Source organism: Diabrotica undecimpunctata, chromosome 6, assembly GCF_040954645.1.
Source record: "Diabrotica undecimpunctata isolate CICGRU chromosome 6, icDiaUnde3, whole genome shotgun sequence".
Taxonomy (NCBI): Eukaryota; Metazoa; Arthropoda; class Insecta; order Coleoptera; family Chrysomelidae; genus Diabrotica; species Diabrotica undecimpunctata.
In genome coordinates, this window is record NC_092808.1 from 143663215 (window position 1) to 143689911 (window position 26697).

Consider the following 26697-nt stretch of genomic DNA (forward strand, 5'->3'; position numbering starts at 1 on the left):
CTTCGCTTCATCAGAAAAAACTATTTTGTTTATGAACTGCAAATCTGCGTCCATTCTGTCCATCATCATTTTACAGAATTCTTGCGTTCTATCAGCATCATCTTCATTTAACTCCTGAATCAACTGAACTTTGTAAGGGTGGTATTTTTCTTTATGCAAAACTCTCAAAATAGATGATTTACTTACATCATTGACGGCTGCAAGTTCTCGAGTTGTCTTATGCGGATTTTCCTCAATCTCTAGAAGTACATCTTATTTTTTTTCATCAGTAAATTTAACATTTCTACCTGGTTTTTTAATATTTTTTACATGTCCAGTATAACGAAACTTCTTTTTAATTTTTGCTAACTGTAGACTGCGAAACTTGTTGACCAAGGTATTTATTATTAAACATTTCACAAACTTCCTTTTGAGTTCTTGTTTTATTAATATTAATAATATTTTATTATCTTCAAAGCTTTCTCCCTAATGTTTAGCAGAACAGATACAAAAATACCTGATTGTTTCTAAAGTATATTTTAATAGACCAGACAATATATTGTTGATTTAAAAGTTAAAATAACGGACGAAATTAACAAAATGATCTCCGAGGTCATACAAAATGTTGTACGAGAATTCCAAAATCGCGTCGGTTATTGTCAAGAAGTGATTAATGGTGGTCAAGTTGAACATTTAATTTAATTGTAAAAATCAATTTTCTCAGTTATGATTGCACAAACTCAAAAAACTTTATATTTTTGAACAGAGGACTAAAATCCTTTTCTAACACGGTGCCACACGACCGCCTTTGTTGTTTAAAAATTTTGTGGGGGTGCTTATAATTCAAAGGGTGTACCGGAGGGGGATAATATTCTCATACTGTAAATTGTCAATTTAAGAATAAAAATCGACCTGTTTCAGATTGTTTTTACATAGTACATAATAACGCTAAAAATTAATTTATTACATACATATGGACCGCATGGTATATATTAGCTCTATGGCTTTTTTCAGATTTTATTTTTAAGTTGAGAAATTAAGCAAGACAATCAAAAATACATGACATATAGACATAGTTTATTTATCATGTCTAGAAAAAGCTGGTATATTTAAAAACGGTTAAAGAAAAATAATTTACATAAAGTTATCAACTTACCATCTTCCATAGTTTGGGCTGTTACAGGCTCCGACAGTGGCCCTGCTCCTACCTCGTTAAATGCTTGAACGACAATTGTATATCTAGTATATTTGTTTAGTCCACCAAGCAGTATTTCTCCACCATCTTCGCCGTCTCCATTAATAGAAGTAAAATTATAACTACCCATAGTGGCAGTGCGATAGCCTATATTAAAACCCTGTAATAATATAAAAGATGTTAAAACCGATAGCAAAAGCAGAAGATAAATTAACAAATTTAACAAATGTAGTTAAATAGTTTGATTTGTCTTTTATGATCTTTTATCTTTTAGAAACATACTTCGGTAATTCTTTGTTTTTTGAGAAAGTCAATACTGTTTGAGATATTTATGGTTTAAAACAGCGAATTTTCATTGAAAAAAGTGACATTTTATAACGGTTTTTCATGAATAACTCAAAAAACTGGCCTATATATATATATATATATATATATATATATATATATATATATATATATATATAACGAGTTTATTACAGCTGCCGCCGTTTCTCGCAACCTAGCTTCCAACGCTTGCGATCGTTCCAGTCATCTACTTGTAGATCTCTATCTTACATTGCACCTTTTACTTCTTGTCTCCACGATCTTCTTGGTCATCCCTTTTTCCTGCGGTTGGTGGAGATCTACTGTAACATTCTCTTTGGCGATCGTTGATCATTCATCCTTTCTACATGGCCATACAATTTCAGCCTTTTGCATTCTATAGTTTCCAGGACGTCAATGTCTATGGCCATATGCTCTCTGATTTCAGTATTCCTTACTCTATCTCTTCTAGTGAGTTGGCAACATCTTCTTCAATAATTCATTTCCATTGCTTTTATTTTGGATGGGTCATTTTTATTTATTATCCAAAGCTCTGAACCATATGTAGCAATGCTTTCTATGATACTTTTGTATATCCTAATTTTTGTGTTTCGGGTGATGTGGTTATTCCAAAGTATACTATTCAGTTGACGTATTGCTGAATTTCCTTGACCAATTCTAGTAGCTATTTCTTTTGTATTCCGACCATTGTTTGTAATGTTTACACCGAGATATTTATAGCTATCAGTATTTTGAATTTGTTTGTTTCATAGTTCTAAGTGCTTTCCTTCACCTCACACTACTACGTACTCTGTTTTTGATGGATTAATTAATAAGCCCCACTTAGTATATTCTTCATCTATTTTTCGTAACATGTAGTGGATATCATCTTGATCTTCTGCAAGTATTACTTGGTCATCAGCAAAATGCAAGCTGTACAGTGTATGGTCTCCAATTTTAACACCCATAGGTTCACATTTTCTTTTCCAAATATCCAAAACCCCCTCCAAATAAATCTTAAAGAGTGTAGGTGCAATGCAGCAGCCTTGGCGAAGTCCTTTGGTCACTTTTATCTTTTTTGTCACTTTTTGTCCAATCTTTATTACACTCGTCATATCATCGTACAACTCCCTTACAGCATTAATTTAAATCGGTGGAATATTCTTGTCCTCTAGCATCTGCCATAGCTTGGCTAATGGGACACTGTCATACGCTTTTTGAAGATCAATAAATACCATGTGTGTCTCCATATTATGTTCCAAACGCTTTTCTATTGTTTGTTTTAGGCAGAACACATTGTCTATACAAGAACGACCAGTACGAAAGCCACTCTGATCTTCAGCGTCTTCCCAGCAATCTTCAATTCGGCTTTTAATTATCTTCCCGTAGACTCTACAGATTGAGTTAGTTACACTTAGCCCTCGGTAGTTCTTACAATCTTTTCTGTCGCCTTTATTTTTGTATAGATTGCTGATATATGTAGTTTTCCATTCTGGGGGTAGCTCTTCTCCTCTCAAGAATAAATTAAAAGTATAAGCCAATAGCTGAAATAGTTTGTCAGGGCCATATTTAATCAGTTCAATGGGTACTCCCCAAGGTCCTGGAGCCTTTCCATTTTTCATAGCGTTGGCGTGTTTTTTAATTTCTTCTGGTGTTATTTCAGTTTCTTCGCGGTAGGAAATATCATATTTTTGGTAGCCAATATCTTAGAATTCTGTTCGATCTTCTGTCAGCATTTGTTCATAATATTCGACCCATAATTCTGGGGCTATTAGAGTTAACCTACTGCATTCTTTTCTATCTGTTCTACTACCTCTAATTGTTTTCCAGGCTTCTTTACTTCTTGCTGTACCCATAAAATTTTCTACGTTATTCCACAGGCTTTATTCCACATCTCATTTTTGGCTTTATTTACCTCTTTTTTTACTTCTATGTTTAAGCTGTTGTACTGTTGTCGATAGTAAGGGTCCTTTGTTGCTAGCCATTTGTTATACCTATTCTTCTTCTTCCCCACAAGATCTTCTATTTCTTTATTCGACTAAAAACTGGCCTTTGATCGAAAATGTATGCAAAACAAAAATGAAGCGTATAAAAGAAGAATGAGACTTACTTTTTACAAGGTATTCTAGAGACAAAACAAAGTGAGATAGGGTCGGTGAAAAGAGACATTTTTTTTGTGAATATTTGTAGCAATGTATTTAACGTTAAAAACCATAATCTATGTGTAAAAAATGATAGAGTACAAAAATATAGTTCTTTTTTCAATAAATATTCTCATTTCTTATAAACTTCCGTATCGTAAAAAACAATGGATATATCGTCTCCATTGTTCCATCGATTAAAATGTACGTATTGCTGTGAACATCCCCTGTTTTGAGTACTTCAAACCTTAATTTCTCAACATTATAGGGTAGCTTGGCTTTTTAATCAACCTAGCTTTGTAGCCCGTAAAAAATTTTTTAAATGGCTATGTAAAAATATATTAAATCTTAAAAAGTACCTGAGTTCTTTCTATCGATTTCCTAATAACTTCCTAATACGTCCAATTACATAATGAGTTTTCAAGCCTCAAAAATGCGTATTTTCCCATTTGGTGAAAACTTGTTTAAAAAAAAATTGTTTAAACAATTTCTGCCCCTGAATTTCGCCATAACCCTTCAGATTTGTTTAAAGGGAACATTTTTAAAGAGAAATCCGCAAAGAAACCATATTAGAAACATTTTTCTTACGGAAGCGACCTCACAACCTGGACTACTTATATATTTTGCGAGCAAAACGAACCGATAGAACTGCGAACATTTTGTGACTCACCTGTATAACGAAAATATAAAAATATATAGGAAAATTTGATGGCTTACTTGTTGCAATAAATAATAATTACAGATTAATTAATTAAAGTACCGATTATTATATTTGTTCTTATTAATGAATATTCTAGGAGGCATCTTAATATACAACAAAAACTACCTGTATCTCCGTTAAATATTTAAAAATTTTAACTCCATCCAGCTTAATAGGTAAACTGTATAAAAAAACTAAATTATAAGTAAGTATAGCAGGCATTGCTTCAATAAATAAATTCCTCTAATATAACCACTTTACGAACTTAAAGCCTTAATTAAAACTATTAATCAAGTCTGACGGATTGAAACTCCTCAACCGACGCTCAGCCCGGCGTTTTAATATATCGTATGCAATTGTTTTATATTTGCGTTCTCTCTTTTATAGCTTATAATTAGGTTATACAAAATTACATATTTTTATTTACCTGTATATCTCCATGCCTTAATTCAGGCAATGGTGGTGACCACGTCACCAATATTTCTGACGAAGAAATAGGCCTTGTAGCGGGATTCAGCGGTGGACCGGCAGGACGTTGGGGTTCCGTTCTTAAAAGAAGATCTTCGCTAGGGGAACTCTTACCTGCTGGACCTTCTGCGATAACATGAAAAGTGTACTTTGTAGCCGGTTTCAGATCTTCGATAAGAGCAGTGAATGGTAGCGGCGAATCTGATAACTCAATTTGATGCCAAGATCCTAAACAATTAAAAAGTCTGTAAAGTTTTGATGTATCTATTTTCTACAGAAGTACTAGAGTAGAGTACATATGGAGAATGATCAGAGGACAAATAAAAGGCATGTACGAACCCATAAAAACGAAACATATTCAGAAGGAAACATATATAGACTAAATCATCAAAGTAGAAATGCGAAGATTTCTGTCAACGAAACCAAAATCCATATTTTTGCTTTAATCGGTGCCTTTTATAAATTGTAAGGAAAAACAGACGATGCTAAAGATTAAATCAAAAAAAATATTAACTGTCTTTTCTATTATGGGTAGACTATTTTCGATCCCTATTTGGTAAAGGTAACCATAATGAACCACCAACACCAGAGGTGACGACAAACGAAAAAATAAATATTAAGGAGGAAGAGGTAGAGACCGCATTAAGGAAATTAAAAAAAAAAGAAAATCAAAAAGATGGGACAGAATACCGAACAAACTCCTAAAGTACGGAGGACCAGATCTGACCAAACAACTATTAAAACAAACCAAAAAAATAATAGAACAAAACAGAGTTCCTCAAGAATGGAGATCAAGCATCCTAATACAAATGTTTCGTGGACTTTAAGAAGGCATTTGACCGGGTCAAATTAAAGAATGTTATTCACTTATTGTACGCAAAAGAAATACCTCTAGGAATAATCAAAAGGGTAGAAATATCGACCAAAATAACACAATAAAAGTAAAAGTAGAAGAAGAACTAACCGACTTTATTGAAGCTGGTAATGTGATAACACAAAGAGATTCCCTGAGTCCTCTATTGTGCAACCTGAATATGGATAAAATAATAAAAACAGTAAGAATTGGAGAAGCATACCAAATGAGAGAAAAACAACTTAAAATAATCTGCTATACAGACGACGCAATACAACTCTCTCAAAATATAGATGATTTACAACGCATGCTGCACCATTTTAATATATCCGCCAGAAAATGTAACATGTTAATTTCCAGAAAACCACTTACTGCAGACCAAAAATGACGAAGAAACGATTAGAGCGTAATCAAATATGAGGATAGACGACATGAAGAAAATAGCAGGTAAAAAGTGGATACAAATTGTGCAGAATAGAAATCAGTAAAAGAAGAAAAAGAGTTAAAAGAAAAAGATATTTTAGTTTAACGTGTGAAGTCCAGTGACTGTACTTATAGAGGTGAAAATGACTTGAGTGCTGCGGTACTAAAGGAGTGGATAATTATGTAAATAAAGTGCTATGAAAATGAGGATCTTCTAAACAGGCGCTACTACTTAAAGCCTTTTGTCACTCGTATGTGCCTGACGTAGCCTCATCTGATACTTTTGTCAAATGGAACTAACTTGGGTTCCGAATATACCAACTTATTGGTGTAAAATAATCGATAAATATCACAAAAGCATAAAAATAATGCTAAGGTATAATCTCTAAAAATAACATTTAAATAAAACAAACCAAAAAGGATTATTAACTTACGATCCATCTCCCGATATTCAATAATAAACTTGAAGACCTCATGCGTATCGCCGGATTTATGTTGCCATTTAAGATTCACGGATCTACTACTAATCATTGCTGCTTCTACGTTTTGAGGTGGCACTGGCGGTTCTTGTACTAACAATTGCACTAATTGTTGATCTCTACCGTACATGTTACTAGCTTGGCAAAAGTAGGCTCCACTGTCTTTCGCATCTGCATTTAATATTTGCAACTCTGCTGCCACCTGAAAATTGAAACAAATTCAGATTAAGATAACATTTTTCAATAGCAATATTTCTTAATTAGATAATTCTTAGTGTTTCTTACGTTGCTAGTTGAGATTAGTACTCAAATTCAGATTAAGATAACATGTGTCTATAGCAATATTTCTTAATTAGATAATTATACTGTCAGACTTGATACATTCATATGTGTTCACAAAATGTATATTAAGAAAGCAGTAATTATAAAAAGTAATAAAAACCGGCCAATTAGTAATAAATAACCAAATTATAGAAGTGAAGCTAAAAAAAAAAAGATATTATATTAAAATAAAGAAACCTTCATTGGCGTTGACTCTACGAGTATTCTTGAGAGCCTTGGTTAAATTAGGTGCACAAATAAATTGTTAACCCTCTACTGCATAAATTATTGCAAACATAAAATAAAAAATATTTTTATGTATTGGGATTTTTATTAAAGCATATAAAAGGCATTCTCTTCTCTCTCTGTCAACCATTTTCCATCCACTCCTGAATGTAGGTCTCTCCCAATCCATCTGCTTCCATCTTTCTCTATCTTGCGCCAATCTAATCCACTGTTTGCCTGCCACTGCTCTTATGTCATCTACCCATCTTTTTTAAGGTCTTTCCATGCTTTTTGTTGTCATCCTTGGTCTTCATTCCAGAATTCTCTGTGTCCACCTGTTGTCATTACATCGGGCTACGTGATCTGCCCAACGCCATTTCATTTTTGTAATTTATTCCACAATATCCCTAATCTTCGTTCTACGTCTTATCTCGGTGTTTCTAATCTTGTCTGTCAGTGATATCACAAGCATGATTCGTTCCATTGCTCTTTGCGTTGTTTCTAATTTTTAGCAGATTTTTTGGTAAGGGCTACTGTCTCCAATCCGTAAGTACAAACTGGTATTATGCATGTGTTATACACCTTTTTCTTTAAGTTTACAGGAATGGAGGTGTTTTTCAAGATATATGCCAGTTTGCCGAAAGTGCCCCATGCCAGTTGTGTTCTTCTTTTAATATCAGCACCTTGATTTGGTTTTCCTAGTTTGATGACATGACCTAGATATACATAATGTTTAAAATTTTCTATGGTATAATTTTTTATTGTTATATTTGTCTGGTCTCGGCTCAGTATTTTTGTTTTACTGTAGTTCATTTTTAAGCCTACCGCTCCAGAAACTGCATTTAATTGTTGTAACATATCATTTCATCATCATCAATCAGCCAATCCCGTCCACTGCTGGACATAGGCCTCCCTCAGTTCTTTTCAGTGTTCTCTACACTGGGCCGCTTGTAGCCAGTTTCCCGCTACTCTTTTTATGTCGTCGGTCCATCTAGTCGGTGGTCGTCCTCGGCTTCTTTTATAATTTCTGGGCCTCCATTCCATAATTCGTCTTGTCCATCGTCCATCTTGTGTTCTGGCTAAGTGTCCTGCCCAGTTCCACTTAAGTCTCGTGGTTCTTTCGATGACGTCTTGAACTCCTGATCTTTGCCTGATTTGTCGGTTTGTTATGTGGTCTCGGAGGCTCACATTCAGCATTGCACGTTCCATGGCTCGTTGTGTAACTCTTAGTTTATTCGCAGATTTCTGCGTGAGTGTTAAAGTCTCTGCTCCATAAGTTTGTACAGGCAAAACACATTGGTTATAAACTTTTCGCTTGAGACACATGGGAATTGAACTTTTTAGAATATGGCTTAGTTTGCCAAATGCTGCCCATGTCAGGCCTATTCGCCTCTGTATTTCATTTGTTTGATTGTCTCTGTTTATTTTGATCTCGTGTCCCAGATATTTGTAAGTGTCTGTTTGTTGTATGGTATTATTGTCGATAGTTATATTTCCACTCATTACGAGATTTGTCATAAGTTTAGTTTTCTCAAAGTTTATCTTTAATCCTGCTCTTTCAGACAGACTTTTAAGCGAATGTAGCATAGAAACCGTATCCTGTAAGTTATCTGCGATTAATACGACATCATCTGCAAACCTCAGATGATTTAATCTTTCTCCATCTATATTGATGCCCATATCTTGCCATTGGGTGTTCTTAAATATTGACTCTAGAGCTGCCGTGAACAATTTTGGTGAAATATTGTCTCCTTGTCTTACTCCTCGACCTAAGCTGAATTTTTCTGTGTCTTCGTGTAGTCGTATACTTGATGTAGCGTTCTCGTAGATGTTTTTGATTAGTGACGTGTACCTGTAATCTATTCGGCTTTGATTTAGGGCTTCCAGTACGGTTTCAAACTCTACAGTATCAAAAGCCTTCTCGTAATCGACAAATGCAAGAATCAGTGGTATGTTGTACTCGATGCATTTTTCAATTAAGATCTTTATGGTATGCAAATGGTCATTTGTGCCATATCCTCTCCTAAAGCCTGCCTGTTCTTTGGGCTGATAGAAATCAAGTTTAGGTGTTAGTCTCTTTGTTAAGATTTTCATAAAGAGTTTATACATATGTGTCAAGAGGCTGATGGGTCTATAATTTTCTAATTTAGTAATATCACCTTTTTTGTGTAACAAGACTATCACTGCATTGTTCCAGTCTTTAGGAATCGTACTCAATAACGAGTCCATCGTCACCAGGCGATCGATGGTTCTTCATTTCCTTTAAAGCTGATCTTACTTCTGACACAGTAATGGGTAAAAGTATTTCCGATCCCTGATTTATGAGAGTCTTTACTCGTGTCGGTAAATTTTCTTGTGATCTTTGGCTGGTATAGAGGTCTTTATAAAACTCTCTAGTTATTTTCAGAATGTTTTGTTTATCTGTTGTTGCCTTTCCGTCTTTATGTTCTAGCTTGTATATTTCTTTTTTACTTTGTGTGAGTTCTCTTTTCATTATCTTTAAACCTTTGTTCTTTTCTACTGTTTGAGTAATTACATTAGTATTATATCTTCTTATATCTCTTCTAATATCCGCTGAAATTCTTTTATTTAGTTTTCTATATTCTTCTTTGTTTCCCTTTTCTTTCTCGCTTAGGTTTCGTCGTATTTCCATGAGAGCTTTTGTGTCTTTGCTAATCTTTTCACTTTTGGTGTAATTTTTCTTGCAAAATTTGAGTTGTGCGTTTCTAACCGAGTCTGTAATTAATTTATTATGATCGTCGATACTTAGAGGTTTGGGATTATTACTCTGTAAAGTTTCTGCTATATTTTTTATGTACGCTTCTGGCTGATTTGGTGAATTCCAAACTATGCGTTTGCCACTGTTTATCATCTTTGCTCTTTCTTTTTGTAGGTTTATCGTTATTCTAGCTCTTACTGGTCTGTGGTCGCTTCCTACTGATAGTTTATTAAGTACATATCATTTAGTTCTTGGATATTATCGGCTTAGATATTAAGGCATTAGTACATTTAAAATAACTGTTTAGTTCTTAAGTTTTTTTGTAAATCCATATATGGTTTCATATGCAATACAAAAATACATTAGTTATGAAATTGTGATAGACAATTCCTTTTTTTATTATAACATAAAAATACTTTACACTTTATACATTTGGTGTAAGTTTTTTTTTGTACATATTTGACACTGTTGACGATATTTTTGCCATTCTAGCAGGTGTCCAATTTTGTCCGTACGCACAGAATTTAACGGTATCTCTTAACGTCTTGCAGCAGTTTTTCTTGTTCTTTTTGTTGGTGTTCCACAGGTGGAGTTCCTTGACGACTAGACGTTGGAGTTCCTTGATGACTAGACGTTGGAGTCCCATTTTTTTCTATTGGACGACCTCTCTTTCTTGGTAGTTACTTTCCAGATTTAAATAAATGTTCAGAAACAGCTTGTTTGAAGTAAAATAATGGCATATAATAATTCTGTTCAATATTTTTTCGTCAGAGTATCCATGAGTTCACAACACATAGATCCAACATATGAAAAAAAATTCGTTTATACTATTTTGTTGATCTTAGATGGATTTTGTAAAGCCCCAGCATCAAGTCTAATAAGTCCACTCCTACCATCAGCTGATTATAAACTTCAACCGCTTGAGGGCATGAAATCTCTTTGCACGTTTTTTCTTTTCGGAAGTACCTACGTAACTAAGTTAATAACATATTTACTGGATTATTATCGAACGAAGTTGTTAGTCTTATGTTTACGTCTTCAATAAGGGCAACTTTTTTTACAATGAAACCACCTTCTTTTTTCTTTAGTTCTTTTTCGGATGGGATTCCTAAATTTGAAACACGGTTAAATCGAATTGTACCTAAAAAAAACAATTCAATTTTTGTAAGATAAATCTGTAATTTTTTACTATTAAACCAGTTATCGAAAAATATTTTTCTCTTTATGTCTGTCAGTCTAGTGATAACATACATTTCCACTGATTCCTAAATCAGCTCCATTTGGAAAAGTATTGCTTTGTTCACCAGTAAAAATATCAAAGTCATACTCACTTTTTGAGTGTTTTGTTAGTTGAGTCTATTTCTATGCTTTCCTTTGTTACTAGGTGGCGCTGCAATATCTCTGTCAGAAAAAGATTAAGAAATGAGATCTACACTCTTCCTTGATATGCCGTGGATTGAACCAAAAGTCAGTCTACAAACTCGTTTGGATAGCTTACCCAGCCTTATAAATTATGTGTGGAAACAAGTGCGGTTTTGGCCTTTCATTAGTCTTTTTTAGCGTTCTTTGAATAGTAGTAGTTTGAATCAATCCTCCCAAATAGGTATTTTGAAAATCTTTGTCGCCTATTTTGTTAAACTTTTGCAAGACAACTTTTCTTGTTTCTTCGTCCACATTCTGAAAACACTTGTACCTGCAGTTGCAGTTCGATCCAGTTTTCATATTTCTTTTCCAGAGAGTGGGGTTGGCACTTTTTCTAATTTTTGGTTACAGGAACAACTGGGGGCTCTTCCGTAGAATCCATGTTGACAACAGGTTCAATGTGTCGCTTTTTTACAGAGGTACGTTTCTTCTTTGGATGCTTCCTCCTAGCTGACAGTCCTGCGACATCGCTATTAAAACAACTTTCATTAGAGCTTGTAGGTTCATAGTCTGACTCACTAGCGCTAAACGGATCTGACTCATTTTTAAACGACGTTAAATTTTTACACGAACAATTAAACCGCATGAAAACGCATGACTAACAAATAAAAAATCAAAACAAATCAGCTGCCCTGTCGGCTCAGCGCCAACAGAAGATGACCTTGCATTCCACGAAAATCACCATCGTTCCTAACATTCACGTATAATTCCTTTATTTATTATCGGATCTGCATCGTTCTTATACCAATCAATCCTCCAATTTTTTTTTTAATTATGGCATATGTTTCCATCCAAAACGGTCTAAATATGGGGCTGCATCCTTCTTACAGCCAACTCCTCAATTTTCGATAAGTGGTTGATATTATGCATACTACAAAACTTTGAAATTTTGAAACCATAAAAGATTTCGTATGTGGTAGAAGGTTAAAGATATATACAAAAGATAATATGTAATTATTATTAAAGTAACAAAATAAAATATGTAACGTAAAAACCCTCAATTCAGAAGAGTGATATCATAGTTTAAACGCCGAATATCCTCAAATTTAAATGTACACAGCGGTCCTCGAAAACTGCCTGTTTTCTCGATTGCAATTTGCGTTTCCTCATAAGAAATTACAGAATATATAAAGTAGTATATTTATTTGTGCTTCTCTATAGTAGACTTGACCAGAAGTTGTCGTACAGTGTAGCCAAATCTTGTTCACAAGTAGTAATTATGGTCATACAAAACCTGTATTCTTCCACGCAGCGATTATTACCGTCATAAAAATACCAAAAAACATGATTTTTTCAATAGTAAAAATTAAGCACAAAATTGTAATAAAATAAATTTTATTTATATGTTCCGTTTCGTTACGTATTTAAATTTATAAAATAAAAATCGATATTTTAAAACATTATTTTTCAATCGTTTGGCAATGTTGGAATTAGCGAGGGAACTCGGTTTTACAATTTAGATCCAGACATGCAGTAAAACTAGTTTTTATTATTTTTTGCCGAAGAAATGAACGAAGAAAACATTGGTGTTTCTATGGGTAAATAGTGCATGTGTTTTTGTGAGTATATTTTATGTGATAAGTTTGTAAACTTATTGTTGTCAATACTGTTTTATCAATACTGTATTGTAGTATTGATAAAACGTGTTATTGATAATAAGAGTGTTATAGTTTGTCGTTTTATAGTAAATATTTAGTTATATTCTTTGAAATTATTGTATATATAGTATATATCCAGATTATTGATACATATCCAGAATACAATGGACGAAAAACCGAGTTGTTCCAAGAGAAGACAGCAAAATTCTGATGTTGATTCCAAGAATGAAAAGCCGCAAAAGAGACGGAAAATGTTAACGTCCGAAGAGAACGTAATGATACGAAACGTTTATGAAGGAATTGTCGGCAGAAAAATGGCATTAAACGTTAGCCAAGCGGTCGACATTTGTAGCAGTTTAACAAAAGTATCCGTTAGCTGTATTTATCGTGTACTTAAAAATACATCGGAAAATAAAAAGCAAGAAAAAGGTAAAACTAGAGGTAGGAAAAGCATTGTTTTGGATGACGAGACAAGGAATATTATACGTCGAAAAATTCATTCATTTTATTTTCGGAGTGAAATTCTAACACTGAAAAAAATTTCTCAAGAGCTCGAAAATGATGACTCTTTACCCAAGATATCTCGTAGGGTCTTAATCAGGACCATGCACGAAATGAACTTTCGATACGTAAACCGCAACGGAAAAAGTATGCTATTAGAAAAAAATGAAATTATTCTGTGGAGAAGAAAATATTTAGAAGAAATACGAAAAATTCGCAGCACTGGATGCAAAATATATTATTTGGATGAAACCTGGATTAACGAAGGTCATACAGTTGGAAAAGTTTGGCAAGATTTAAATGTAAAAAGTAAACGCGAAGCATTTATAGAAGGCTGGTCTACAGGATTAAAGGCTCCATCAGGAAAGGGACGGCGTTTAATCATCACCCATATAGGAAGTGATACAGGGTTCCTTAATGATGGTTTGCTTTAATTTGAGTCGAAAAAAACAGGTGATTATCATGAAGAAATGACTTCTGAAGTATTTGAGCGCTGGTTTAAGAGAATCTTACCAAAATTGGAATCTGGGTCTGTGGTTGTTATGGACAATGCGCCATATCATAGCCGCAGACTAGAACAATTACCGACGACGGCATGGCGGAAAGGGAGAATTCAAGAATAGCTTACAGAAAAGGGGATTGCATACGAAGAATCAATGCTCAAAATTCAACTACTTGACATTGCACGGTTAAGGAAAAGTGAATATCTTAAATATGTTGTGGATGAAACTGCAAAAGATTATGGTGTTAAAGTTCTGCGTCTACCACCTTATCATTGCGAACTTAATCCCATTGAACTTATCTGGGCGCAAGTTAAAGGAGAAGTAGCACGCAATAACAAAACGTTCAAATTAAACGAAGTTAAGGAACTTTTGATTCAAGCAATCCTCCATGTAACTCCAGAGAAATGGGTTAAATGTATAGGCCACATAATTAAAGAAGAATATCGTATGTGGGAACTTGACACTCATGTCGAAGTTTTACTAGAGCCAATTATAATTACACCAGGTGAAGATAATGACAGCGATAGCAGCACTACATCTTCAGATTTAGACAGCGAATAATATTTTCTAATAGTTTAGTAGGAACATCAGCATAAAAAAACCAAAAACAAAAAAAAAACGAGAAGAACATAGTAAGTGTGTATAGTGTTTGTGTTAGAATAGAACAATGTTTTGTTACATCCAAAATTATTTTTATTTTGTTTTTATAGAATTTTATTTTGTTTTATAGGATTTTATTTTGTTTTGTTTTATACTGTTTAAGTGTTTTGTTTATTTTATTTAATGGGAAAATATGGCTCTTGGTGAACACCTATTTAAAAAAAAGTAACGCGCCACAAGACATACCTCTCGGGTGGTGTGGAAACTGTCTTAAAATTTGTTTTAAAAACATTTCATTGTGTAACTCTTTAAGGGCGGGTCACGTCAAAAGACGTTTTAGCGTAACTTCCGCGGCAACCGGGTGGCATCAGTAAGCTTTCTGCAAAATTACTTGTTTTTATAGCTTTTTGTTTGTGGCATTCTGTATTTTTAGGAGACAGTAGGGAATAAGCCACAAAATATTTATTCATAGGTTACTGACGTTTCGATCTCTATGTAAAGAGATCGTTTTCAAATATACAAATGATAGCAATATTTATTTTTTTTTGTGGCTTTTTGCTTGTGGCATTCCGTATTTTTAGGGAGAATGTTGGAAATAAGCCACAATACATCTATTTACATGTTTATTTTACTGACGTTTCGATCTCTATTACAGAGACCGTTTTTAAAGTTAAGAAAAAAAAAAGAAAATAATATAAGAATATATAAATATATAATAATAAACAGATAAAATAAATATAACTATAATTTATATCTTTGAAAACGGTCTTTGGATATAGAGATTGAAACTTCAGTAAAAACCAGATAAATATATTGTGGCCTATTGTGAACAATAATATTTAAACAATATAATATAATTAACGTTGAAATAAAAGTGAGTGAACGCCACTGGATTTTCATACGTCTTTCCCCACTTCTACGCCTTCAAACGATGACTCACTCTCCCAAATAGTGAAAATAGAGTTTAATAAAGTAAAGGTAATATAATTATAAAGGAAAAGATAATATATGTAAATTTTCATTTACAGAATATTAATCGTGATTATACTAAGAATTTAAAAAATATGTTGATAGAATAACCAAAACCGTTTTTTTTTTGTTAATAATAATATACTTATAAATTTTATGAAACAATCCTCGTCTATGTTGGCTGTTAATGTTTCCCGGGTAATATACCACAAACGAAACACGAAAGCCTAATACTTGCCTAATATGAGCCAAATCAAGAAGTCGATTTAGCTCGTACGAAACCAATTAGAACAGTGGCACAGATATGTATGAAATTAACCTTAAAAAATACAGATTTAGTTGAAATTTGTGGTAAAGTTATATTTATTCTGCATACTCCATGTAATTTCACATTAGTAAAATCATAGCTGCTTACACACGAATAAAAACCTGCACACTCCCAATCGTTTATCCCCTACAAAATTGTACATTCGAAACTTGCAAACCGACATTTTAAAATTGAGGTCTTACCCTACATACGTAATTGGGATTTATCTCAAACATATTTTAAAATACATCAAAAATCGCTTAGCGGGAACTTTCAACGGGACCGTTAAATCAAACGGAAAAATAGAATTTTCTGTTTTCTTATCTCTGTTCCGTTTTTTGTGCTGTATTGAAGTAGAACAAAAACATTTTCGTTTCTTTCTACCCGCTCTGTTGATACGGTGTATGATGAAGTGATAACTTCTTTTTGCTGGAGGACATTTGATGTTTTTATATCATGTCTTGTTTTGCGCTTCGAAATTGCCTTACGAAATTTGCAAGTTGTTTCGCGTTTTTACACTTTGCATATTTTAAAGAAAGACACGCTTTGATAAAAAGCTCTGAAAACCCTTAAAAATACAATGGTTAGTCAGTAGATGGTAAAATATAAAATTTATTATTTTATTAGTTTAAGTTCATTGTTGTAAATAAAAATAAATATATTCGTATAAGTGCACAGCGTTATGCATCACTAGACCAAGCGCCAAAAATTGATTTTGAGATATTTGACTTCAAAGTTTTCACTTTATTAAAATTCAGTATACTTTACAATAGTCGTAATTTTTTGTTTTCGAAGACAGTTTTTTATGTTTTCTCTAAATGCGAAATAGTAACTTCCTAATGTTAAAGAAAAACAAAAAAAATTAGTAGCTCTTTTTTCTTTTTGGATATGACAATAAAAGTCGTTGTTTTAAATATTTTATATTACTTAAGAAATTAATCAAAAATATAAAAAAAAAGAACTCAGTGTTAACAGTAGGTATAATTTTCTGAATATTATGATAATAGTAAATAAACATTACTCATCTCGTATGTTAAAGTCTAAGTCTCCATCAAATCCGTCAATGTCATCTTCTACTGTATTAAAACTGAAAAGGGAGCGATACAGATGTTTTGCATCATGTGGTATTCGGTGCATTAAAGATCTTAAAAGGTCGTTAAGCTTAGGCACAGAAAGTGGCTTGCCTGTGGGCCAAAGAGGAATCAAGTTGTTACTTAAGGATTGCATTGCAACGGGCCGTCCTTTTTGAAGTTTCTTGTGAAAATCTACTTTAACTTCACTAGTGTTAAAATCAGTTTTCATAAAAATACTCAGTGGTTTATCCTTTCTTATTTCAATTTCTCTTGTTTTAAGCCAGCTTACCTTACTGTTTTCTATGTCTGATTTATGGTTTGTAACCATAGTTTCCAACTTCTTTGTTCCAACTAATTCTTCTTTTTCCATTCTGTGAACTACTAGTGGGTTCTTTTTCATCACGTTTAGGTAATCATCAACGGTATATAAACGTTGTTGAAATTTTAGGCCATTTTCAATGTCCAAAATCACTATCATTGGGTAAAAAACTATGACCAGGAAAGAGGTAGCGTAATGTAATTTTTTAATGGTAGGATAAGTTTCCAAAATCGTTTTCATAATCAAAACTATTTTGATGTTGCAGTTTTGGCCTCCACAAGAGTCTGACCGCAAAATTACAGCTTTTGCAGAAGTAACATTTTCTTCAATGTGTTTCTTAAGACAACTGCCTACTTCCTGGGCTCCCCGACCAGCTTCACCTTCTATCCAAACATAACAATGATCTTTGTTATCCTTGCCACTATGGATACCAAAGTAGTAAATACATAATTGACGCTTATACCTAATATACGATATTTGTTGGAATTCTCGGAAGGGAAGAGTTTTTTCTAAATCAAAACAAAAGGTTTTCACTTCTGGTTGATAGTTGCTTATTTTCATGTCTAGCTTTCTTCTCTTCTTCTTCTTCTTCTAATGGCGCTACATTCCTTTGTGAGTCTTGGCCTGCTTAACAATGTTCTTCCATTCTGCCCTGTCGGATACTTTCCTTCGCTACTGCCTGATGTTTATGGTTTTAAGATCCCTCTCTACGTCGTCTATCCATCTTTTACGGGGCCTTTCTCTTGTTCTGTTTCCTTGGGGCTTCCATCTCTGGACTACATTTACAGCTCGATTATCTGGCATTATTTCTAGGTGACCAAGCCAGTTTAGTCTTTGTGACCTTACAAATCTGACAATATCTGCGCTCTGCATTAGTTCATCCAGCTCGTGGTTCATTTTAATTCTCCACGAACCATCGCTGCATTGGGTTGGTCCGAATATCTTCTTTAGTATTTTTCGCTCAAATATTCTCAGTTGATTTTCATCAGTGGTTGAGAGGGTCCACGATTCACATCCATATGTGACTACTGGTCTAATTACTGTTTTGTAAATTCTAAGCTTAGACTCACGATTCAGTAACTTACTTTCCATTAAGTCTTTGTATGCATAAAAGCACTTATTACCGCTAAGAATCCGTGCTTGTATTTCTTGACTGATGTTGTTGTTGTCATTTATTATTGAGCCTAGGTAGGGAAAAGTGGAGGCATATTTGTAGGTATAGTTGTCTACCTTCAGATTCTCATGTTCATTCGATTTTGTGCACTCCATATATTTTGTTTTGCTTTCATTTATATATAGACCAAACGTAGCAGCTTCTCGTTTCAGTTCTATAACTTTTTCGCTTAATACCCTTTTGTTGCGGCTTATTATGGCAACATCATCCGCATATACGCATATTTGCATTGATCTTATATTAATACAGTTGTTTATATCAAGTTTTCTAACAACAGCTTCTAAAGTTAGATTAAAAAGTGTTGCTAATAAGGCATCACCTTGTCTAACTCCATTTTCAATATCAAAGGCCTGCGTCATATCTTTATCTATTCTCACCACAGCTTTGGAACCCTCCAGAGTCATTCGTATAAGTTTAACCAACTTACTGGGTATCCCTAACATAGATAGTTGCTTTAACATCTTTTGTCGATCTACTCCATCAAACGCTTGTTTGAAATCGATATACAACTTGTCTAGCTTTCTTCTAGATTGTGCATTTTCAGCTTCTTCTAAGTGCACATTTTTTTCTTCCTTTAACTCGCTTAATTTTTCGTTATCTGCGCAATTTTTAATTTCTAATTCGAAACAATCACATCTACTACAAGTAACTTTTTTCAACTTCTTTCTTTGAAGATTAAATCGTGTTAAAAATATTTTTTTTGTACAACGAAAGTTTAACAGGATCATTGTCTGCTTCTTGAATATATTATAATTCATACATTTTACTTAATGTTGTTTCTTCTGTTAGGTATTCTCTTTCTGTGTTAGCTCTTCTGTAATGTGATTTGTACTTAGGGAATTTCGTTATGTGCTCAATTACTTTTTGTACACGATTATCGTTAATTTTATTATGACCTCCACTTTGATCACGACAATCTCGAACACCCATTGGACGTTTCATAGCTTTTAATGCTGCATTGACTTTGCAACTTGATATTATTAAGGTCCGTAAAAAGAAAGGTTTGCACACCCTCACAGCGGGTATTGTGTATATCCTTGTAGTATTTCTTTTGTTACTGGTTTTTGTTCTTTTACGCTTTACTGGAACTTCGGAAATATTTGAACAAATTATAGCTCTCTTAATTTTATAGAAAAATTTAAGCAATAACTGACACTACTTCTTAACTTAAACGCCTCAACAAGCTAGTGTCAACAACGTTTATGTACGTATGTTGCCAAATATTTGATTTACAATCATTAAAACGCTCGCAAGAGGCACTTGGTCTGCTGATACAAAACTAATACAGACAATTAGTTGCTTGGTCTAGTTATGCAAAATTCAAAATCCAGAATAAGAAGAAAGGCACTTGGTCTTTTTAAATATATCTGGTTAAGTGTTAGTAACAGACTAATGAGATTTGTTCTGTAGATAGTTTATGCTATTTCTCACCAGAAAGCTCACCTGATAATCCACAATTTGAGAAAATGGCACTTAGTCTAATGATGCTTAAGACCGTCTAAGTATGGTTTTTTTGACACAACTGGTTTAGTCATTCAATATTTATGACGGCAGAATCTCAAAGCGTTGCGATAATATCAGAATAGTAAATAAATGTGAGGAATTTTCAAAATGTCAACTATTTAAGAATACACTAGTCAATAAAAATTTTTAAATAAAGAAAATAATTACATCTACAAAATTTATTTTTCACTTTTCAATGATTTGGAAATGGAGATCACATTTTCAGCGAAGAGTATCATGCTTTCATATAAACTCTTGGATACAAATTCATAGTAGCAGGAGGCTGGAATGCCAAACATACCACATCGTGTGTTTGGCATTCCAATTCCAGGCATCACATTTTAAGCGAAGAGTATCATGATTTCATATAAACTTTCGGATACAAATTCATAGTAGCAGGAGACTGAAATGCCAAACACGCCACATGGGGTTCCAGATTAATCACGCCTAAAATCGAGCATTAATGAACGTCATTCAACAAAATAACTTAAAATACTTATTAACGGGAGATCCCACATACTGGCCTAAGAACCCCAACAAAATCTTAGATTTGGTAGATTTTGCTGTAAAAAAGGGGATAGCTGACATTCATAGTGCAACAGAGTCAAACGATTTAACATCAGACCACAGCACAATAATAATAACTTTAAGCACAACACCACCATCCAAACTCACAACTGAAGAAACAAACTGGTATGTTTTCCAAAATTTTGTAAATACAAAGAATATGCTAATTAATAGATATTAGGATAAAAGAAAACTAAAATGTAGAGAAAGCAGTAGACTATTAAACAAGAGTGTTTCAAACGACAGGATGGAAAGCAACACCACAGCACCAAAGAAGTGTGCAAGAAAACCATAATATTCCCCTATATATAAGAGAACTTGTAGCAGAAAAAAGAAGAGCTTGACGCATACCTACCTACGACACTACCGTAACAGGATAAGGCATACACTAAATAGAGCATTACATGAAGAAAAAAATGACACTTTCCAGTTTTATGTTTCGAATCTCTCACATGAAAACCACTCTATATGGAAAGCTACAAAAAAATTTAAACGACCGACAATAACAAATTCACCTTTAAGAAAAATAGATATGACCTGGGCCCGCACAAACGCAGAAAAAACAACAGTATTCGCAGAGCATCTTGCAACTGTATTCTCAGCATTAGGTACTAATACCGATGAAGATGATAATATAAGAATGTACCTCGAAACTCCATGTCAACTATCTCTTCCTCTGACAAAATTTACTCCGACACAGGTTCGACAACAAATAAAAATGCTAAATCCAAAGAAAGCTTCTAGCTATGATTTGGTAACATGAGAATTACTTCAGAAGCTACCGAGAAAAGCAGTGCTGTTATTAACAGTAATATACAGCATACTACGTCTTCGCTACTCTCCAATACAATGGAAATTTGCTCAAGTTACTATGATCCCGACACCTGGTAAGCGCTCAACACAAGCAAATTCATATCGATCTATAAGCCTACTCCCAATAATGTCGAAAGTATTAGAAAGGCTACTATTAAAATCGAGCAAGTTGTTGCCATAAACGAAATTATACCACAACACCAATTCAGATTTAGACGTGAACACTCAACCATCCAACCATGCCACAAAATAGTAAATATAATTAAAATAACTCTCGAAGTGAAAAAGTATTACGCTGGAGTATTTCTCGATATAGAACAGGCATTTGATAGAATATGGCGATAAGTTTCATCTACAAACTGAAATTACACCTGACAGACCAACTAGACCAACTGAAATCGTATTTTACTGACTGTTACTTCCAAGTCAAAATTAAAGACAGCTTCTTAAATTATCACATTATATAATCTGGCGTACTTCAGGGTAGCGTTCTGGGCCCATTTCAACGATACTTTTGCTGATGACACGGGAATCTCCGCAATTAATATCGATCCTAATGCAGCATCACAAAAAGTACACAATTATTTAGAACAATTACAAAGTTGGCTTAAGCGATGGAAATCAATGTTAATGCCAGCAAATCAGTACACATTACTTTTACAAGAAAATCTTTATGTCCACAAGTTTCTATTAATAATACCTGCATTCCCATAAAACCAGTTGTTGGAAAAATCCCAGTAATACTTGCATGGAATTGCATCTGGATGAAAAACCTACATGGAAACCGCACATTAAAACTAAACGGAAGCAACTGGATCTTAAACAAAAAAATATGAACTGGCTATTTAACAAATGGTCTCAGTTATTTGTTGAAAATAAGGTGTTTCTGAACAAAGCTATTCTCATACCAGTTTGGACATATGAAATAGAACTAAGGGGCTGCAGTAAACCTTCAAATGCGAAGATACTTCAAACATACCAATCCAAAATAAGTATAGCTCCATGGAATGTATCTAACCAAACACTTCACAATGATCTGGACATCCCATTACTTAAGGACATAATAAAGAAGCACTCAATAAAATATAAAAATTGCACCACTGATCACAACAACGAACTGATAAATAATTTATTCACCCAACCACTTGCCGAAAGAAGACTGAAGAGAGTATGGCCAGAAGACCGACCGCAATAATACTTAGAGAGCCGTCATTGGACGGTACCTAACTCACGTTAATTAACTTATAGACTATTAACTTATTACTCTGTGTATAAAGTAGATTGTGAACATGCAATGTAACAATAAAAAAAACTTATTTAAAAATGTATTTAAATTGAGCAAAGTCGTGAAAGAGAGCTCCAAGAATATATAGAAAGGCAAAGTAAAACAAGCAGATCTGAACGGAGGAATAAATAGGAATGTTAGCAGTGGACAGAGAAGTCCGATATCTATAAAGTTTAATTGTACACTTAGATAAATAAATTTATTGTTTTTGGTAATTTACTTTAAAATTAAAAAAAAAATTTATATATAACTCAGGCAAGAAAGTCAAAATAATTAACACCTACCCTCTTATAAGAGTTGTATATTTAATATTAAATCAGAAGTATTCACACTACGCATAAATTATTCATATATTGGCGAAAACGGCGAATAATTAAGTTATATTGCGAAAACGTTTCGGTGCCTGGTGAATTTTTAAACAAGTTTAAAGGTTTAGGGCGTTAAGAAATAAAGGGAGCGGTTCACCGCGGAATTGAGTTAACGCAAGGTATAAAAAAAACAACGAAGTTACTCCTTACGTCGGAGTCAGTTTAAAGGGTGATTTTATAACCAATATGAAGCATAAAACTTTGCAAGGAATTGTGAAAAAAATATCAATTTATATTTATTTTCTGTTTCTTACATTCTATTAATATAGTCCGTCTAGAAAGTATCCGGAATTTTATATTTTTCCTAATTTTAATAGATTTCCTTTTTGTAACATTTTAAGACAAAAGTAATGCATCAAGTAGGTTGTGTCGATAGTAGGTTATGAACAAAATCTCATGACAACACCATCTGTCAAATATTGTTGTTTGTAAACAGACTTAAGATTTGTGAAATAATGTCGCAAGTAGAAAAGTGGTGGAATATTTGTATAGAAAGGGTGTCCAAAACGTTAAAAAATTAGTGCAATTGACTAAGCTCGGAAAAAGTGCAGTGTATGAGACAATAAAGAGGTTAAAAAATGGCATAGATATGAGACATAGACCAGTTTCGAGTAGACCGCGTAAGATTCGCGGAAACAATTTAAATGGTTTAGTGGCTTTAGGACGACAAAATCCGCGCCTAGAGTTTCGAAAATTAGCGAACAGATTTGGAAATTAACGAAGAATAAAAGTGTGCCCAGAAACTGTCCGCATGTCACTGAAAAAGCAAAGCTACATATCAAGAAATCCAAAAAAATCCTTACAATGACACCTCTGCAAAGGCAACGAAGAATAGATTTTTGTCAACGTTTTCGAGAAGATAATTTTAATAATGTCTTTATATCTGATGAAAGTTGTTTCCAGCTTGGTGCAAATCATCTAAAAGTCCTATCAAGAGAAAATGTTACCGTTCAAATTTCCCACTAAAATAATGGTTTGGGGAGCAATATCTCAGCGTGGTGATACTCTTCTCTGTATAGTTAATGGTACTGTTGATAGTGCGAAATATTGTGACATCCTAAATGGTTTTCTTCTTGAAACGGCTCATGTTTTATATCCAGAGGGGTCGCGTTTTCAGCAAGATAATGCAATATGCCATACTTCTGCTTATACTCAAGCTTGGATGCAAGAACACGAATTGGCAACAATTCAGTGGCCAGCAGCATCTCCAGATCTTAGCCCCATTGAAAACATATGGGGACTAATGAAGATTGAAGTAGAACGAGCAGCGCCACGAGATAAAGAAGGTTCGATTTGGTCAGTTTTACAGGCCTGGAACACCATTACCGAAAATTATAGCCTTGACCTAGTTTCGGGTGTACCTGGACGTTTAGTTAAGTGTTTAGATTTAAATGGAGGTTGTATAAGTAAATGAGATGAATTATTTGTTGAAATTTTACTTTTCAAGCGATAGAAATAAATACCGTAAAATTATAATTCTGCTTTCTTTTTTCCGGATACTTTCTAGACGGACTATAGATTGTAGATATGGAACGAATTAGAGTGAAAATGAAAAATAGAGAATGTGATTTCAAAATTTCAAATAGATAAAAACTGCCGTACTTCATAAAAAATTCCATAAACCTAAAAGGAACCGCATTTTCATCAATTAAAGAAAAATACAGATATTTATAATAATAGTCTCCCTTTATGTATAGTCTAAGGGCCAGTTAGGCCACCGTGGCTGATGGGTCCCCCCAAGTTTTTTTTACGTATTTTTCGCTGCTGATTACGAATTTCGAGGGTGGATTTCTCGATTATTTAAAATTGATTTCTCGCGCATAACTGACATTCAAAATCGCCGGTCGCTTCAAGCATTGATTCTGAGAGAACGGTTTATTTGGCATACAAAATTTTTGGTAAATCGTTTTTTTCCGTTTTCCCCCTACGAGGTGGCATTTTAGGGAGAAGCTGAGGGATAAACATCGTAAACGTTTTGCATCTTTTTTGGGATCCCAAAATTGACATTCCTAACAAAATTCAGATTGTTCGTTTAATTTTTTAGAGGTTCAAAATACTTACTCGTTTTATTCAGACTAAGTGGACCTGTGGCCTGTAAATATTTTAAATAGAATTTGATCCCTTGCCTTTTGCGTGAAAGTCAGACAATCTATCGCCGGAATTATGCAGCCCAAATAAACAGGATCAAATAAAATTTTAAGTACTGTTTAAATGAGCTAGAGTTGGTAATGATTAATGCTACATAAGGGCGGAAAAATATTTATAAATAATAAAAAATAGAACAAGAGAAACAACGCATACATAATAGTGCACTAATAGTCTAATTTATTATAAGAAGTCTATGCAACATTTCAGGATTACTACTTTCTTGAAATTCTTGGTACAGTTGCTCTAGGTTACGATTTTAACCCGGTATTATTTTTGCACAAAACCCACGTAGTTCATGTTTGTGACAGTTGCTATAATGCTATAATAAAAAAGCTGTCAAACGCAGGAACTATAAATAAGAATACAGTATAAATAATACGATATGCGGATGATATAACCATAGTAGCAACAGATAAAAAATCATTAAAGAAAGCCTTCCAAGAAATAGAAAACAAAATCCAAACTGAGAGGACTGGAAATAAATGAAAATAAAACAAAATACATGAACGTAAGCAAGAAAAGAAGACACAAATGACAGAACTGATAATATACCCCCGCATTTTCGAAGAGATTGAAACGTTCAAATATTTGGGAGTATTAGTCAAGAGAAAAAATGAAAGTGTAGATATGAAAAGTAGAATTCAAGCGGGAAATGTTTAGAGATAAGAAGATAAACAGAAATACAAAAATGAAAATCTACAAAACGACCATAAGACCAATAGTTATTATGTGCTGCAGAGACGTATACATTAACAGCAAGAGAAGAAGAGCAACTAAAAGTTTTTAAGAGAAATATGGTGGAAACATACTGGGACTAAAGAGTAAAAATGAAAAGATTGCAAGACAATGGATGAATCACGAAATACAAGATAAAAGTATAGAGAATTAGATGGTATAGACACTTAATGAGAAGTTACACATAGTAATAGTTATAACGGAATGGATCATCAATCAGCCCTGAGTTGTCCATTGTTGAACATAGGCCTCCTCTAGACTTTTCCATCTGCTTCTGTTCTGCGCCTCTGCTATCCAATTGGTCACGATTCTTTTGAGGTCGTCGGTCCATCGCGTTGGGGGTCTTCCTCGGCTTCGCTTGTCAGCCCGTGGTCTCCACTCAAGCAATTTTTTTGTCCAACTGTTGTCTTTCATTCTTGCAATATGTCCTGCCCATCTCCATTTTTGCCTTGTAATATGTTCGATAATGTCTTCCACTCCGGTTCGTCTACGAACTTCCTCGTTTCTTATTCTATTTCTTAAGCTTATTCCAAGCATTGATCTCTCCATCTTTCGTTGTGTCCTTCTCAATTTTTCGGCTGATGTTTTTGTGAGAGTTAATGTTTCTGCTCCGTATGTGAGGACTGGTAGAACGCACTGGTTAAAAGCTTTTAAAAACGGAATGGATACCACCATCTAAAAGAACCGGAGGCAGACTTAAACTAACTAACCAAAAGTGGAAGAAGGCTTAAGGAGTATAGAAATGAGAAATAAAGGAAGAACAACCAAAGAGAGACAAGAATTAAGAAAAGTAGTGGTAACAGTCACATCAGAAACTCTAAAACAAACCTCATAATGGGATGATCCTCCCATACAAAAAGGATCTTTAAGTAAACAGCTTCAGCTTCTTCGGGAGCGTATAGCTTGTATATTCCCTTCACCTAGTTGTATAGTTGTTCTCCGTTATCATTGGTTTGGTTTTTTAATATTTCTACGCCGTATAGTGATATCTATTATCTATGAAGTG

The 26697-nt window shown here is 33.8% G+C and overlaps 1 protein-coding gene across 2 annotated transcripts in view; it reads right to left on the reverse strand.

The window, feature by feature from the left end:
* Dscam2 (Down syndrome cell adhesion molecule 2) overlaps nucleotides 1–26697 on the reverse strand; it is a 572707-nt gene that overhangs the window by 48939 nt on the left and 497071 nt on the right. For both annotated transcript variants that reach the window (XM_072535610.1, XM_072535611.1), the window contains exons 16-18: nucleotides 6497–6743; nucleotides 4746–5014; nucleotides 1136–1334 (exon numbers count right to left, since the gene is read on the reverse strand). In XM_072535610.1, coding sequence (XP_072391711.1) covers nucleotides 1136–1334; nucleotides 4746–5014; nucleotides 6497–6743 — 715 coding nt within the window. The remainder of the gene's footprint in view (nucleotides 1–1135; nucleotides 1335–4745; nucleotides 5015–6496; nucleotides 6744–26697) is intronic.